An 18,185-nucleotide genomic window follows, 5' to 3' on the forward strand; every position below is an offset into this window, starting at 1 on the left:
CTCAAGACAAATTTGTTTATGGACATCGCAGGAGAAACTGGATACCATGAAATAAAATTTGATGTCTACAATTACTCAAAAATATGGAAGGTAGACAAGAAGAATTGGTGGAAGGAAGCCGAAGTAAGCAATCATGGCCTACGGCCGATGCTGTCGATCGGAAAATTGCTTCCTCTGCCGATTGCTTCTGCCGGCGCACCAGTCGTCGTCATAATGTTTTATTATTTTTACCACGCATAGTGCGGATGGATAACATATATTTTTAGACATGAAAATGTTTTGTAACAGTGACAGTGAAAATAGTGTGTTTAGTTATTGTTATTCACCTGAAAATAATGTTGAAGAAAGAAGTGAAGATGAATCGCGAACCGGTGGTGATCGACGATGTGTCGCCGGTAATGACAGAAAACGAAGAGGAAGCGATATTAGAACAGATGTCGAAAAAAGAGGAAGATCAAGTTCAATCTCTTCCAACTACTCAGATGGTGGAAGTGGCTCTGACGATGGAGAAAAAAAGGAAACGAAATCAGACAATCAGGAAACAACGAAAAAAATGAAATTGGATATAGATGGGGAAATCAGGAAGGCATCGATTCTACCGGAGAATTCAGACAATATTTCTCTTTTTTCTGCGCTGCTGGTGATATGGACGATGGAATTATTGATTATTGAATGGAGATATTGATATCTCTCTCTTTGGTGGAGAAGATGTACGAGGCGAAGAGGTACCTGCACAATCTGATCGAATCGATGGCTTTTGTTCAAAAGCAACTGCTGAACCAAAACAAAGAATTAGGTAATAACAAATTATTTATATAATATCAAAATATATATTATTATTTTTTTTTTAACAGGCAAGGGTTCAATGAGGAGTTTAGTAACTATTATCTTAAATAGCGAGTGGTACATGACGTATACGGATGCCCATATGACATTGGAGACGTCCAATTAGATTACAAACAAATATGCAGAAAATTTTCAGGGGCCATCCTCATCATTTCGTACCACGGCAACCACACCCACGTCATACACGATTGTTCCTATTCAAACAATTCATGCAGATGTTGCTTCTACAATTCCATTACAGAACAATTCACTAGACGATATGCTAGACGAATCGTTCCGAGTTGGCAGTTCACGATCCAACACTGGATTAATTTGTCAATCTATCTGCAGAAAGATTGCAGGCAGTACATCTATTATAACATCGCCGGGAGAACGTGACTACCAAGTGATGAAGCTCCATGTATTAGATTTTTCAAAGATATCGAAGAAACCGAAGACAGAATGGTGGAAGGAAGCGAATTATAGGTCGACTTTTATAATAAATTCACCATTGGATCCGAACCACCAAATGGTAATGAAACTACTGCTTTCAGCGACGAATCAAATATAAATATCTCAAATTCCGGGTGTAAAAAGAGAGGAAAGGGAGACAAAGTAATAGAATTTTTGAAACAGCATCCAACAGCTCCAATCCATCATATATTAAATACTTCAATGTGGTTATCATCAAAATTTAAATTTTGGAATATAGACTCTATACTAATAAAAAAATTGTTTAAAAATAATAAATAATGATATTAACAATTTAAATTTTAAGGAAATATTTATGTATTTAAAAACAATTGAACCGCAAAATTTAATTTTTAATGCTCCAATAGGAAATTTATATAATTATACTATACCAGAATCAATAGAAATTTTAGAAGATTTATTAAAATATCAATTTAATAATATTGAAGAAGAAATTGTCATATTTTTAAGAAATCTTTATAATATTATAGATAAAAATATTCCAAAGAAAAATACCATGTTTATATTATCACCACCTAGTGCAGGAAAAAATTTCTTTTTTGATACATTTATACACTATTGTTTAAACTTTGGTCAAGTAGGTAATTTTAATAGATACTGTTCTAATAGCGGTTCATTCCATAAAATTATTTATCTGGCAATTCAAAAGATTTTGAATAGTGCAGCGAAAACAGTAACATCAATAGAAGGGACGAAAAAACTGGAAAAGCCGAAGGATACTACTTTGGCTCAAAAAATATCCAGTGAGTCCAATAAACCAGATATTTATCACTAGTTTATGGATGACTTCTAAGTTGAAATTTTATACTAGAGTATCTCCACTTATGATAAATATTATGAAAATACATGGTAGTTTTTATAACGATTTATCTATAGAAGAATTACTTTTCTACTTTAGATCCACAACACTTAATATTTAATGCACCACAATGCAATATCAAAGATTTTTATTATAATATTAAAAAATCGCTGTTAATAATGAAAAAATTAATATCTTGTCAATTTTGTGATAATCAAGAAAAAATTCAATATTTTTATGAAAGTTTATTTAATGTATTAGATCGTTGGTTACGCGGTGTAGGCTGTCATCCGTCCCATCTCTCTCCTTTTTTATACGTAGCTCTATGGATTTATATATTTATCCCGTACTTGGTATTATATTCCATTCTTGAATTGTATTGTATCGAATATCTATGAATTTATATATATAACCCATATCTTGCATTGTATTCGATTATTGATTTGTATTTTTTTATATTGAAGTATCCCTAGAATCAATGCATTGTATCTACCCTTAAATTCCCTATTGGGAATCCTCATGGCCGTGTGGCAGCCCCCACCGCGCAAAATCCACCAAATCAAATTCGCTGCAAATACAGGATGGCGATCTGGCATGATCGCCATCTGTCAGAAAACCACCACCTTTTTTGACAACATACATTTTTTATTATTATAATCAAAATCCTAAAATTTTGCTGGTCATTTTTTCTTTTGTGCTACAACTAAGTTATATACATAACAAATATAAATTTATATTTTTATTACGTGGTGTAAGCTCTAAGATTGCATTAACTAAAGTGCATATACGCTACGAGTGCCTTTTTTTTAAATTTCATAATTTCAATTCAAGTTCGTGTAAGCGGCGATTGTTTCATTAAGCCTCTTGTGAGCCACGGTTTTAATTATACAAATATAAAGGTGCTTGTGCAAAATCTAAAGGACTGTTTTTTTTCATTGGAGCCGGTTACAGGCTGATACTAAGTGGTCAAATTAAAGAAAAATACGACAGCGGTCGCTCTTTAACTATCTTTCCCAAAGGCATACTTTCCGGCGTCTTGTGCGAAAGCAATCTGTGGATCTTGGCGTTTGGCTGTCAGCACGCCACCCGAATTACTACAGAGAACATCCGCAGTTTCAATATTATTCCAGTGACGACGTCGACTAGCGTATAACACAAAACCCAACGAGAGGTCTAGGAGGAGTCAGTTGCCGCCAACATCGCCCTCATCCACACCAGCAACCCCATCAACACCAACATCACGATTGGCAAAACCACTGGACTACAGGTGAGTGCTTTAGTACCCGTGGCCCGTTTAACTAATGGTCCTAAAAAATTTTTATATTTGTATTATCACCACCTAATGCTGGTAAGCATTTTTTCTTTGATGCTATTATTCATTATTGTATAAATTATGGACAAACTTTAATCGTTTCAGTCTCATACAAAGTAAAAATTTATAAAAATAATTTCGGATGACTAAAAAAAATATTCATTGTACAAAATTATTTTGAACAGTTTTTTTTACATTTATCGAAATTTCTGTGATTTTTTCGAAACTCAAAAATCAAAAGCATTATATTTTGGCTGTCTGCTCTTTACTCATATCATGCTATCGAAAAAATACTTTTAAGGTGCTGCACGAAGTTTTCGTGGTGTATCTACATATTTTTTTTCAGTGGAACAGGATTTGACAGTCGCTGCGCTGGTAGATTGAGTTGTGTGAAACGTGTTCAAAAATGCGTTTTAGCCTGCAATTTTTTAAGCTAGTCTAATTCCAATCAAAAATTCAACTTCTACCAAATCTTTTTTACAGTAAAAACTTAAGAAATAGAATTCGAAAGAACGAAGAGTTCAAACTTAATAGTATTATATGGAAATGTCAATTGTTTAAATACAGTATTAACAGTATGACAATAACAAGTCCAAAATAATGTTGCTTTGAAAGGTGCAGCATTTTGTTACGATAATGCAATTGACTATAGTTTGTATAAATTTGTTGTGATTGGCTCAGTAGAGGTTTTTTCGTTGTCGAACAAAGCCATTTTGCACCGCTGTTCTACCATTAAAGGGGCGTACATCAAATATAATGCACTTTTGCCTACATCAGCCGCCGTGGCGAGACTATTTTCATTTGGCTCAATACTTAATACGCCACGTCAAGGAAGTCTATCAGATGACAGCTGCGAAGAGCTGTATAAATTTCCTTTAATTTATTATTTGCAAATAATTCAGGAGATTTTGAAATTAACTGATTAATATATGCAATTTGCATACATTTCGTTGCAAATAGTTTCTGAAATTCAGAATTAAGCCAGTAAGTGCCTCCTCTAAATGACTCATAAGTCACGATTTCAAAAAGGCTCCAGACTTCATTTTTTTAGTCTTTAGTCAATAACCTAGTCATTGGCTGCATTCGAAATTTCAATTTATTGATTTCACCTTCAACTGAATTGCATTCACATAGAATACAATTATATACAGCCGTACTATGCAGGCAGAAACGAAATATTTTATTGGCAACACTCAAGAAGAAAAGGGTTCTCATCATGCAGTGAACATACAACCAAATATAGCAATTATCAAAAAAAAAAACATTGTTTAGGTAAAAAATGCACAACTCCCTTGGAAATCGAATCATCAGTATTTTATATATATTATAGGCAGTCCAACAAAGATTCTATAAAACTTCATGTCATGCTTGACAATGTGTTGTATCCTTAAGCATATTTGATCACGGTTTGATAGTGCATGCGTACCATTGTGCGACCGTGCAAATGTATTGAATTTGTTCCAACTTGGATAAATTGTAGGTTTCACTAACAGAAAAACGTAAAGTGATAACACATTTTTGGAGGGCTTTTAGTTTTTAATAATAATTAATTGTACGCGTAGTAGGGCGAAATATGGAAATCGCGAGTGTATATGCATTCAAAGCACAACTTAAGAGATATGGCATCGAAAGAACGAAGAGCTCAACATTGAGAGTTATATATGAGGAAATGTTAATTGTTCAAACAAGGCATTAATTATGTATGATAATAAAAACAAAACAAGTTTCTTTATTTAGTTGAAAGAAACGACAATATATGCTTAGTAAAATGATTGAAATTCATATGATATGTATATGATGTTTGATGTGGTTATTCATTGATTGATTTCACTTTGGATACCACATCAGTTACGCGTAAACAAAATCGAACATTTGTAAGGGTAAAATCCCCCAAATTAGCTTTTTTAAAATCATCTGGCAACATCGCTACATCGCTGCTCACAATGATATTTAATTGTGAATACCATAAATAGAAAGAATAAAAGATTGTATATACGTTAGGTATTCAGGTGATGAAATATAGTATGTAAGAGTGAACAAGATATATGTGTGGGGTGAAACATGTAAAATGACTGGCAATGATGGCTCGGCATTTTCCAAGCAGTCCAAAGTGAAAATTTTTTTCAATACAAAAGGACCAAGTATATATACCAATCTCTCCTTGGACACTAAAGCTGTAATTCTGCAAGATTTTGTAAATTTAGTTGGAAAACCTCTTGCGATGCTCATACGGTTGGAAATACAAAGCACAAAAATAATTAGAACAGTATCAGATGTTGAATTGAAAGCAAAAGCAATAAAACTGATATTACACTGGCATGAGTTTTTTGTTAAAGAACTAGGATTGGACCATTTAAACATTGGCACAATTGCAGACTTAACTTCCTGCATATGGACAATACACACTCATTTTAAGCAAAAATCAAATGGAAAAGGATCTCTTGTTACCAAAATTGGAGAGGATTTCATATTCACAATTAGTAATAAGAAATATGAATTTGGAAATGTTGGTGTTTGCAAAATTATATGGTTTTGATTATGGAACCAATCAGAATTCAAAATAACGACTGGAACTTTGGGATTTCTTTTGGCACTTTTTGTTTGTTTTAGACCAAGATTCAACGAAGTCCGAATTGGAACAAACAAAGTAGTAATGAAGAAAAGTAAAAATAAAATTGAGGATATACCAATTGAACAATTTGGACTAAGCCCAAAACATTCTGTCTTAACATGGGGCTGTACTTTTAATCCAACTATACAATCTAGTATGAAACAATCCCAATGATTCCGCCTGTACTAGAACAAATCAATTGCCGTCATGTCTTCGAAGAAAGCTCAGAAACCCACTGAAGAGAAAAAGAGAACAAAAGAGATTTTCAGAAGGAACGAAAACGGCACAACAAACGAAAGAAGCTTTATTTGAAAAACTCTTTTTCGGTTTCAACAACGTTTCTGAAACTTGGAAAAATCTGCATGCGACTTTAAGTCCACGGACTATAATGCTGCCACTGCTCGATCGATTGGATTTTTCACACGCGCTCTAACCGACAAGTTCCAGAGACTGGAGATATAAAAACACATCATATGTACTCGCTGTTTGCGAATTCATTATATAGAAGTTCCTTCCTAAAATGACGCAAGCAATAAACCTTGCGATTTAAGTTGAAAAAGAATACCAGATTCCCTGAAAACAAACTTTCGTGAATGTATTCAAAATAATTCCAAATGCTCAAGAAATCGCCAATATTCTTGCTGGAAGAAACAGAATGATGCAGTCTTGAGTTTACTTGGGGACATTGCATTATGGGGCACAACAAGATCATCAAATAAGGTCACATTTCCATTTGCTTTATTTCTCTAAGTAGCTACATTGGATAAAGAGTACACTAAACTCATAAAGGACGTAACTCCAAACACTGCTTTCCAAGACTAAGTAATGCAAGAAAGCGTATAAAAAATTGATTTTTCGGGCTTAGGTGCATTCAGATTTTGGCATTATACATCAAGTGGTGAGTATAAAATACGTTGTGGGGAAACTTTGTTAGAATGGATGATTTCCAATTTCAAACTAGAATAGCATGAGAGGCCAATTTAAAAGAAAAGACAATGAATTGAAGATCAAATTGATTAAACAAATTTCTTACCTGGCGGAAAAGATCAAATTTCAAGGATGCCCACACTTTCTGGTTAATGCCAGCAGAGAGTTTTATGCCGCAAATTATTACGTATAAAGAAAAGGAGACCACTAAAAATATTATTTCCTCAAAACAAACAACAAATGGGTATGCTTATTTTGCCATAGTTATTTTTTTAACTCGTTTAAGCATATGCTTTTTTCACATATTGTCACTTTGAGAAAAAAAATGTCTATGGCAAAAAAATCATACTCATTTTCTTTGCTTTGAGGAACTTATTCCTTCTTTAGTGTACCTTAATTGTCTTTATGATTAATGTGATATTACACGTATTCTACTGCGAGAAGTGAATAAATTCGAGCAGTACGCTTCTGTTACTCCTATTCCCTTGCTATTTTTTGTATTTTTTTTGGAATTCGTTTATGATTTAATTTGTCGCTTTAACAGCGAACATTCGATATAGAATTTTATAAACGAATATAAATCTAAGTAATATGATAGGTCTACATAACGAATAGTAAATGTTAAATATTTAAATTGAAAGAAAAACCAGTTTATTTATTATAGAGCTGGAGTAGTAAAAAATTTTCAAATTCTTTTTAGCAAATTTAAGTAAAAGAATCATACGTTTTTTAACACTGCTGTCACAGCACAAACGAAAAAGTATGTTTATTTCAACAATATGGAATGTCAAATGTTTAAACCAAGGGTGAGATGATAATTAAAATAAAGAAAAGATTGCAAATTAGAACAAGCAACTTAGTATAAAAAAAATTGATAGAAAAACGAAACGCAACAAACTTTTACGTGGCGCGTAAGCCATAAACCAACCAGGGTAATATTCTTCTGATAGTCTGATCATCAAACGAAATAGATTTTCTTATTTATGTACATTTTAGTAAGAATTTCAATTGAAAAGAGAATTGTAAATACAGAACATTAAATATTTGAAATTTTAGGTACGATTATTTTGTGTTTATCTAAGCAGTATAGACTATTTAGACTTTTATAAAAAATTTGCGACCTTTGCCAGTATAATATTAAAAGGAATCAAGGCCAATGGTTGGGTCATAAATACAATGCAACGGTTGGACGAACAAAGGTCGCAGGCACCTCGGCGCGACAATAACCGACATCGGCTACTACTGATCCACCGCCTGTTGATGAGCCTTTGTACCAAGGTAGTATTACAGCTTCCGTTCCCATACGCACTACCGCTGGTCACAACATTGGATACTCTACTCTTTCATTCTAGCTCATTATTTGCGCTGCAGTGTCATGTAGTGTGTTAGCTAATTAAACTCTCTTACATTACATCTGGCAAAAATGTAACATAACAATAATAATGATAAAATAATTATTGTTAGGCCTTGAGCTCGACTCAAACTCGCAAAAATAGTTTAAATATAACTAAACGTGTTTAATATTAAAACATAAGAGGTCTGAAATCAGCACACGATCGAGCAAATTTCAGCACGCTACAAAAAAGCAATAAATTATACAAATTGTTCTTTCATGCATTTCAAGAGACTCCTCCAAGACGGAGGATACTACACGATATTTACCAACGAAAAACTGACGGAACAACAGACAGAATTATTAGTAAATGCTTGGCAACAGCATACCACGGAAGCATCTTCATCGTCGCACAACACGAAGATCACTACCACGTCGTCCACGATTGCCAATACCGAGGAAGCCACTGCAGATGCACAAGAATTGAATCTATTTCAGACGAAAATGTGTGTCAGTAAAAATGCCGACTTTACAGCGCAGCATGATTACACACAATGAAATAGAAAACTTTTTGACAATGCATCACTCTTCAATGCACCATCCAAGCACTGGGATATTAACTGATATTTAGGGGAGGAGGCGGAGTTATAGTTATTACTTTTGCACTCACAAAATGTATAAATAGCTGAAGACTTAAAAAAGAAATCAGAATAATTTCACAAGCTAAACTTTGTGTTCTTATGTTCACAAAGCGCAAACTGAAAATTTGCCTATGTATAAACATTACGGCAGTCGCAATCCTGCCTAATGAGCGGCAGGGTCATATCTGTATTTACAAAGAAGAGTATTATTCAATTTTAATACCACTGCCACGAGAACTATAATTGAGAGAAATTTTTGAAAAGGCATTTCTCTCAATAAACTTGATCTTTGCAATTCTTACAGAGTAATTTAGTCTTAGATTAGTGGTAACAATATGAGTTAATTTGTAATAAATGAAAATATGTTATACTTATTTTCTTATGTGGACACATACAAGTTTTTCTGAGCGAACTGTCAGCTAATATATATAAAAAAGCTGGAAATCACAAAAGTGTCACAATAGAGAACTACGTCACCGATGCCCAGTTCTTGACACAACGAGAGTTAACTGGCGTCCGAGCAGTGCGAGTAGGCAGTGAGACATTGGAAAAATACATATGTATATCGCGCAAAGATTGTAGAAATAATGAAAATGAATGGCTAGTTTTTTGGTTGAAAAAAAAGGTTTAAATAAATGCTGAGTTAATAAAAGTAAAGTTTGCTATAGCGTTAAAATTATTTGGTTTGGGTTGAGGTAAAGTTGCTTAGAAGCTACTTAACACTCGATATGTAGCAGATCATCCTCAACAAATGACAGGTGCTATCTGGCAGTTAAGCGGGTGAAATAAAAGTTATAGAATTGCGTCTATGTTTAAAACAAACAAAAAATATCTAAACGTCACGTTATGTACCAGAATATTTTCATTTCATGCGATTGTGAAATCTTTGCATTGCACATTACAACTATAAAAACACCTATGAAATGTTAAAACCAAGCACACGCCCATACAACGCATATGCCTGGCTGTATAACAATTATCTACAAACAAATGAAATTATATTTGTATTTTAATTTACATACCGTAACTAAATACACCTAATCTCTTATAAAAAACCAAAATAATGGGGGAAAGCAAACCAATAAACGTATACGAATTATTTGAAAACCATGTAAATTAAACACATTGCAAGTTGAAAGATCATAATCAGTTAACGAACGCATCACGTAGATGCAATAACTCCTATTAGTGCCTAAAAGCTTTAAAGGCCCTTAAATACTATTCAGTTCGCATATGAACTGTCGATATATTACAAATGACATAATAGAATATATCAGAAGTATAATATACAAATTTCTTTATATTTTAAGTAGCGCCCAACGTGGGGCAACTTAAAAAATTTATGAAAATCGAATATAAAAAGATCAAATATCAAAAACCAAAATAATGGGGAAAGCAAACCAATAAACTTATACGCATTATTTAAAACCCATGTAAATTGAAAACATTGCAAGTTGAAAGATCATAATCAGTTAAGGAACGCATCGTAGATGCAATAATTCATATTAGTGCCTAAAAGCCTTAAAGGCCCTTAAAATACTATTCAGTTCGCATATGGACTGTCGATATATTACAAAGGACATAACAGAATGTATCAAAAGTATAAGATACAAATTTCTTTATATTTTTAGTAGCGCCTAACGTGAGGCTACTTAAAAAATTTATGAAAATCGAATATAATAAAATCAAATATCAAAACCGGCTATCAAACTATACGCGCGTCTTTACTTTTCCAATTATTTCTAGATAATGCAATTTATATCGCTGGAAAATTAAAAGAAAAAGGAATCATGGCTTTAATTAACTATATAGCAAGAAACCTGGAACCGTATCGTGTTATACATATATGATCAAGTATAGAAAACCACCACTTACACGATTAATATGAAACTGCCCATGTCTGTCTATGTATATTTATACAAATTATAACAAATTGTGGATCTAATCCATCCATTACATCCATTCTCGCCCAAAATAAGGCACTAATCCGAATCAACACTTCAGTGCTACTTGGATTTAAAAAATTTATTTCGATCACGGATCGTAGAACACAATGTCCCGTATTTTTCAATTCGATTCAATTTAAGTCAAAATAACTAAAGTTAAACCTAACGCAACAGTTGGTACATTAAGGTCACTAAACTTCCATTCCCATGTCCGGGGTTAAGCGCATCACAATCCTGCTAGGCACATTTTCAAAAAATAGCCACTCAATCGAATTTTTTTTTCGCCCGCAATGAAAATAGTAAAAAAGCGATAGAAAGAAAAATACGCGGAACATTTTTGCACTGAATTTCACGAACGATTTGGAACAGCCTTTATGTCGAGCCCTTAAGGTATGCTGGTTGGTATGGCTACTAAAATTTTCTGGTTGGTGCGTTTATCTGTAAGCTATTAATGTTTATAAAACAAACTTGCATATGGAAAAAAATCGTTCTTTAAACACAAAAAAAATTATATAAAAAGGATGCATTAAAACTTTGTTTCAAAATAAATATTTTTATAATTTAAACAACTTTTTTTTAAAGCGAAATATAGCAAAAAATTGGTTTTGCCGAAAATATTTCTAAAAAAAAATATATTCTACAACAGCTTTTTGTGAAATGAAAAATATTTCAAAAAAATTGTTTAAAAAAAAATTAAAAAAAAAAAATATGAAAAAATTTACATTGATAAATTTAAAAAATTAAAAAAAAAAAAAATTTTAAATATTTGAAAAAATTGCCATTGATAAATATAAAAAATTTTTCCCAAAAAAAACTTTAAAAAATTTTGAAAAAGTTGCCATTGATAAATAACAAATTTTTTTTGACAATAGGAAAAAAGGGTGCATCTCAAAACAAAAAACAAAAATAAAAAGTATTTCACAAAATAATAAAAATTTTTCAATAATATTAACATTACTCATATATGTAATACTCCTATATTGCGAGTACAATATGCACGAAAATAGTTTTGAATTCGAAATCAAAAAAAAGGCAGCCTAATATTTTTTTTATTGTAGCAGCCATTGCGGATAAGACAAGCGTGATATTTTCGGCATAAACGTCAAAATTACAAATAGAACCGGTCACCTGATTGTTAAAGTAACTATCTTGGTCTCATCCTGCATCTCTTTCTTTCATCTCTTTCTTTCAGCCGGCTGTATACGTCGTCATATGGAAAAACCTGTCAGGCAGTTGACGGATAAGATATCACACTTGTTTTGTCCACAATGATAGCATAAGTATGACATGTAAAAATTTAAATTAAAATTCGATTATTGAAAAAAAAAAAAAAACAAAAACATTTAAACAGCTAAGCAATATATCGACACTTTGATGTTTGTGAGTATACACAGCCTGTAATAGCCAATAACGAAGTATTACATATATGACATTAACATATCATTAACCCAATTTATCATTTGGACCTAATTTAAACCAGTGTGTATTATAAATGCGTTTGTAACATATGTATATCAGTGCTTTTTGCGTAGATTTTCATAATACAATATATCTTACTAATTTCTTGTACTTATATATAGTCAGTAACACTTTGTAACAGTAATTTTTGTTTTTGGAAATTTGTTAAGTCTTAATTATTAGTTGCACGATAGATACATACATAGTACATACATACTTAAGTATTGGGGTGATTCAAAACAAACGTCTAACCTTCACAACATAACCGTTTTGTCTCAGTTAGGTTAATTTTTTGATTAAGTACAAAATTTTACTGACCATCATGGTTTAAATTGACAAAGTTGCAAGTTTTGCGGTCGCTAGATGATTAAGCTATTTTACATAGATGTTGTTCATTTTCACTCCCCCAAAATTCCAATTTTTTTAATTTAATTATTCAACTTTAGAGAGCGCTAAATAGTTAAAATTTTCTATATCAAGATTTTCGAATCACCCTTATACATTTTTTGTTATACGATAGCGTAATTTTTGCTCAGTGTACAATAGATTTCCCTTAAGCGCACTGCAGCAACTTTTTTTATTTGTGTACATTTGTATTATGTATGACTGTATGTACAAATATGAATTTAACAATACAATGCAGCTATGTCTGTTACTATAGCTCTTCATGAATTTTCCCAATTTCTTGTGTTAAATTACCATTATTAAAAATAAATTCACAAACAGTGCTTACCTTTTTCAACAATTCAATGGCAGTTTGCAATACTTTGTGCCATTTCCTTAACTCTGTTTCATGTAAGATTTCTTGTTGACGTAAAAGCTCGACCCAATCTTGATTTGAACTTGGCAATGCTCTGCGTTTGAACGAAGAAAAAATAACAATAATTAATACACGGTGAAGAATAAAATAACTGATTTAGTTGATATGTGCTTGAACTTGCCAATCGCAAAATTGAAACATCTGTAATCGGAACTGTTACTGAAACTGCAATGAAGAGTGCAATTGGAATCGAAATTGCAATCGAAACTAAAATACGAACCGAAACTAGAACGACGAACTGAAAGGAATACCTAGATTGGAACGTAGACCGAACTTAGAATCGAAACTTAAACCTAAATTGGAATTGAAACTGGGTTCGGAAATCAAACTGAAACCGGAATTAAAACCGAAACTGGAACGAAGATCGAAACTCAAACGAAAACAGAAACTGAAACAGTAACGCAGATAGAAACTAGAATGAAGCCTAGAATTGGAAGGAAAGCCAAAATTGGACCGAAAATCGCAACTGAACTGTAAACCAAAATTGGAAATGGAATTGGAAACAATATTGATATCTTATATCTTTAAACGAGCAATTCTTGTATATTTGTATAGCCGAACGATCTCGGGAACGGCTTAACCGATTTAAATGAAATTTGGCACAGAGGTAATGTATCACCTTCTAAGACTTTTTACCTAGGTTTTGCCACTCAGAACGTTTCACAAGGTTGCCACCTATTCGAAATTAAAAAAAAAAAATATATGAAATATGCAGACACCCATTATCAAACGAAAGGTATTTCAGTCCGCATTACAATAGGGACATTTTTGGTTAGGGTTGCCACCTATTCGAAATTTTAAAAAATTGCATGAGATATGCCGATATGGGTATCAAACGGAAGGTATTTCACTCCGCATTACAACAGACATTTTTGAGCAGGGTTTCCATTTAGGGTTGCCACCTATTCGAAATTTAAAAAAAATGCGTGAGATAGGCCGATATGGGTATCAAACGAAAGGCATTTCACTCCGCATTACAATAGGGACATTTTTGAGTAGGGTTGCCACCTATTCGAAATTTAAAAACAATTTCATCAGATATGCCGATATGGGTATCAATCGAAAGGTATTTCACTCCGCATTACAATAGGGACATTTTTCAGTAGGGTTGCCATTTAGGGTTGCCACCTATTCGAAATTAAAAAAAAGCATGAGATATGCCGATATGGGTATCAAACGAAAGGTATTTCACTCCGCATTACAATAGCGACATTTTTGAGTAGGGTTGCCATTTAGGGTTGCCACCTATTCGAAATTAAAAAAAATTGCATGAGATATGCCGATATGGGTATCAAACGAAAGGTATTTCTTTCCGCATTATAATAGGGACACTTTTGAGTAGGGTTGCCATTTAGAGTTTGGGTAGTTAAACGAAATAGTACTCTACTTACTCATACTCTATTAACGCTTTAAAGGAGAACATTAAAGTTAAAAATCTTCCTTTACATGATTCGACTTAATTTTCTTAATTTCACACACGCTAATAAAATTGAAACGCAATATCAAGGCACTTAATTTTCTTAATTTCACACACGCTAATAAAATTGAAACGCAATATCAAGGCACCGTGGCAAATTCCAGCAAAACATATTTAAATGCATATTTTTGGCAAATATGAAATGAAGAATTGCAATTTCTCACTGATTACTATTAGAAAGATTTCGCACCATAGCAAAAAGATATATCACCATGGTAATTTGCTACCGTTGAACACTAGAGGCATATGTTCAATTTGAAAACGACATCTAACCATTTAACTACTAACCAACAGATGGCGCTTAGGGAAGTAAGTTGACATTTAATTAAACTAACTGATAGTTGTCGGTCGTGAAATCTATAAGTTTTTGGAATGTAATAAAATTGTGAGACTTTCATAGTGTATAACTAAAAAAATGTTTGAAATTAATAATTTGGCGCATGAAGATACTCGAGAAACATTGCCAGCAGAACGAAACGTTGCCGAGCAAAGCTCAGTCGCCCAGGTACTATATATATAAATCGATCGCGTGAACAGGAATAGCCTGCCACAACGTCCATTTAAAAAAAAAAAAAGAAAAAAAAAGTTAGTTGAAAATTCATACAAGTTTCTCACAAAGAAGAAAAACTAAGAAAACAGATATTTGTTGAGCTCCATTTCTCTCTCCTTGAAAAATTTTATAAAGCATTAGGCCCTTTGGAAGAACGCAACCGTCTTAAAGAGAAAATGTGCCGGGCCACCATAACATAGGTTCAAGCTCTAAGTGAAAACTAACTTCAAAATACTTAAGATCATTTTGCTAAACGGTATCACCCATAAGCAGTGGCGTGACAAGCCTACCCGATGTATGTTTGCCATAAAAAGCTGTTCAGTAAAAATGTATCTATCTAAGAAGAGAAAAGAAAAGACACCAGTAATGCGAAGACTAGTTCGGCCTTAAGCTCCTCGAATATATATCGCGGCAAATTATTGTTTATTTACTAAGCCATTAAAAGTATAAATAGTACAAAATAAAAACTTACTGCAATTGCGCCAAATTCGGGATGCGAGCGCGATGGCTCATATCATTCGCAATACGCTCCTCCAATGACCACAACTTAAATAGCAATATCATATTTAAGATAATCAAGAAACACAGCAGAGATATCACGAAGATCGATAGCCATTTGTGTTTACTTTGTGGCTCGGTGTAGATGAATGGTTGCTGCACTGTGGGAACTGGGAGACGTGGTGTATGACGACGACTAGTTGCAACTGCAACTTCAATGGGTTCCGTCTTGATTTGTGCTTCGGGCATATCTTCTGGGGTGGGGCGTACTTGTGTCGTACCTATAAAAAAGAATTGAGGATAAAAAACGAAAAATGTAAATTAAGTTTAAAGAAAATAATGCAAAATTAAATTATGTATGTAAGTAATATCCATGCATAGACTATTTTAGAGTTGAGAAAATTTAAATATCCTAAAGTATGTGTGTAATGAATTTAAAATCGAAATCATGCCGAAATAGTATCGCAAATAAACCCAAAGGCAAAGCGCAATAATTTCACAATACTCAAATAATCTTAAATGGATCCAAAAACAATCGCTATATGATAATAGTGTATCGAAAAAAACACAACAACAACAGTGGCCCAGAGCAAAGATAACAAATAGATCCATAAATGAGCACAAACAATGTTGCAAGAGAAGAGATTGTACTCGCACATGAGCGAAATCATGGTCCAATGTCTCAGCGGCCTAAAATCTTTGGGAAATGCCTGAATCGCAAACAAGAAGAAGAACGATTATATAGCTAACCTTCGAACGGTTATGGACGTCGAGGCGGGGTTGTAGAGGCATTCACATTTAACAAATTCTCAATCAACTCGCTGTTAGTCATTCAAATTGTATATTTTCTAAGAGTTAGGCAGAAATCGCGTGCAACAAAGAAAGTATGAAATAGACTTTAGAATATTTTCTGATTAAACTTTTTTATACAATCTTATTTATGTGAACAATAATAGACGTTATTCCAAAGACGACATAATACGACTAAAAAAATTATTTTTAAATTGGTATGTAAATGCAAACTAGTTAGCCAATTTTCTGTAATCAATTTTTGAATCAACTTCTCATGTAACTAAAATTAATTTCAACTCGATTAATCGACACTCTTGACTCTCCACGTAAAGCCAGCCACGATTTCGCCACGTCTTTAGGGGTATTCACACTGAAATATTTTTTTAATCAATATGTTGTTAAAATTAAAGGGTCATGCAACAATTACGCGCAACAAAGATGGTAGGCAGTCGACTTTCATATTCCGCCCAATTCTAAACAAAAATTCCGTGCGAGTTTTTCCCTTCTCCCATTCTTCGTATTTTAAATAAAAATTCTTTGTGAGTTTTTTCTCTTCTCCATTTCCTCCTATTCTGAGCAATGTTCGAAAAAGCGGAAACCGGTTATGGGAGAAAAGTAGGTATTATGAATGTGAGGGAGAGGGAGATTTCTCTGTCATTTCATGGGAGTTTTTTCACTTCTTAAATTAAAGGGAATGCATCAAAATAGGTAAAGGAAATTGTTCTTTTAAGAAAGAACGCTTAATTGTACAAATTTGTGCTAAAATGTGTATGTACATTCTACCACAATATTCTCACTGTTGATACAACAACAACAACAAACACAATATTCTTTATTTTAAGTGGAAAAGTATATCATAAGCAACGAAAGAGCTCTTCGTATACATATTTGATGCAGCCATCCAGAAATTGTGCAAGGATTTCTTAAGAAGACTTAAATAGATTTTTGTATATGACGAAAGACGATTTCAACACGACTTGGGACACCAGAAAAATGCTTTGCTGAATGGAAGCAGCCAACTCCAGCGGATTTGTGTTATCCCGTCGTCTTCTTCTTCTTAAGCTCCTCTGTTGATGTCATTGAATACCATATGAAACAAATTCGCAACAATATTTAAACTTTTCAATTTTTCAAACAAAATAAGAAATGCGCAACGAAATTTCAATTCACAAAACAGCTGATTTCGAAAATTCGAAATTCCTATTCCCCCATTATTGTTCTCCCTGGGAGAAAAGAATTGGGGGAATTTTTCCGCGGTAATAAAAAAATCCGCGAGAACAAAAATCCGCGAGAACAAAATTCCGCGAGAATATTTAGAATTGGTCTGATTAATTTCTTGGTAAATTTTTTTAGGGAGTGGCAAATCGGTGCTTTGCAGATACCGTTCGGGGTCGGCGTTAAACATACCCAATTATCTGTAAAGCTCTGGATGAGTGTTTGTTTTGGTTTGTATATACATATGTACATATATGTTAGGGCGGGTCAAATTTTATGGGGGAAAAATGGGGGAAAAAACTTCAGGTGCACATACAGTTGCTGAATCTATGGGTCATACTGAGTAATATTGTCCACGGGACCATAGGTCTGAAATGAATTTCGAGCCTCCCTAATTTTGTTAGAAAATTTTATATCTCAATACGAATCCGAATTTGACATTTATTTTCATGAATTTTATTTGTGAGAGCCGCTATTCGGATTGGGATA

General features: G+C 33.1%; 1 protein-coding gene across 19 annotated transcripts in view; it reads right to left on the reverse strand.

Annotated features, from left to right (window-relative positions):
• The window catches only part of GramD1B (GRAM domain containing 1B), a 344,163-nt gene that overhangs the window by 230,788 nt on the left and 95,190 nt on the right, over nt 1-18,185 (reverse strand). For 17 of the 19 annotated variants that reach the window (XM_067767481.1, XM_067767476.1, XM_067767479.1 and 14 more), the window contains 2 exons: nt 15,664-15,970; nt 13,078-13,198 (listed from right to left, as the gene is read on the reverse strand). In XM_067767481.1, coding sequence (XP_067623582.1) covers nt 13,078-13,198; nt 15,664-15,970 — 428 coding nt within the window. Of the gene's footprint in view, nt 1-4,895; nt 4,915-9,389; nt 12,047-12,079; nt 13,199-15,663; nt 15,971-18,185 lie in introns of those variants that run through there. The other 2 variants (XM_067767482.1, XR_010949825.1) reach the window with 2 other exon arrangements.

This window comes from Eurosta solidaginis, chromosome 2 (assembly GCF_040869045.1).
Source record: "Eurosta solidaginis isolate ZX-2024a chromosome 2, ASM4086904v1, whole genome shotgun sequence".
In the NCBI taxonomy this organism is placed as follows: domain Eukaryota; kingdom Metazoa; phylum Arthropoda; class Insecta; order Diptera; family Tephritidae; genus Eurosta; species Eurosta solidaginis.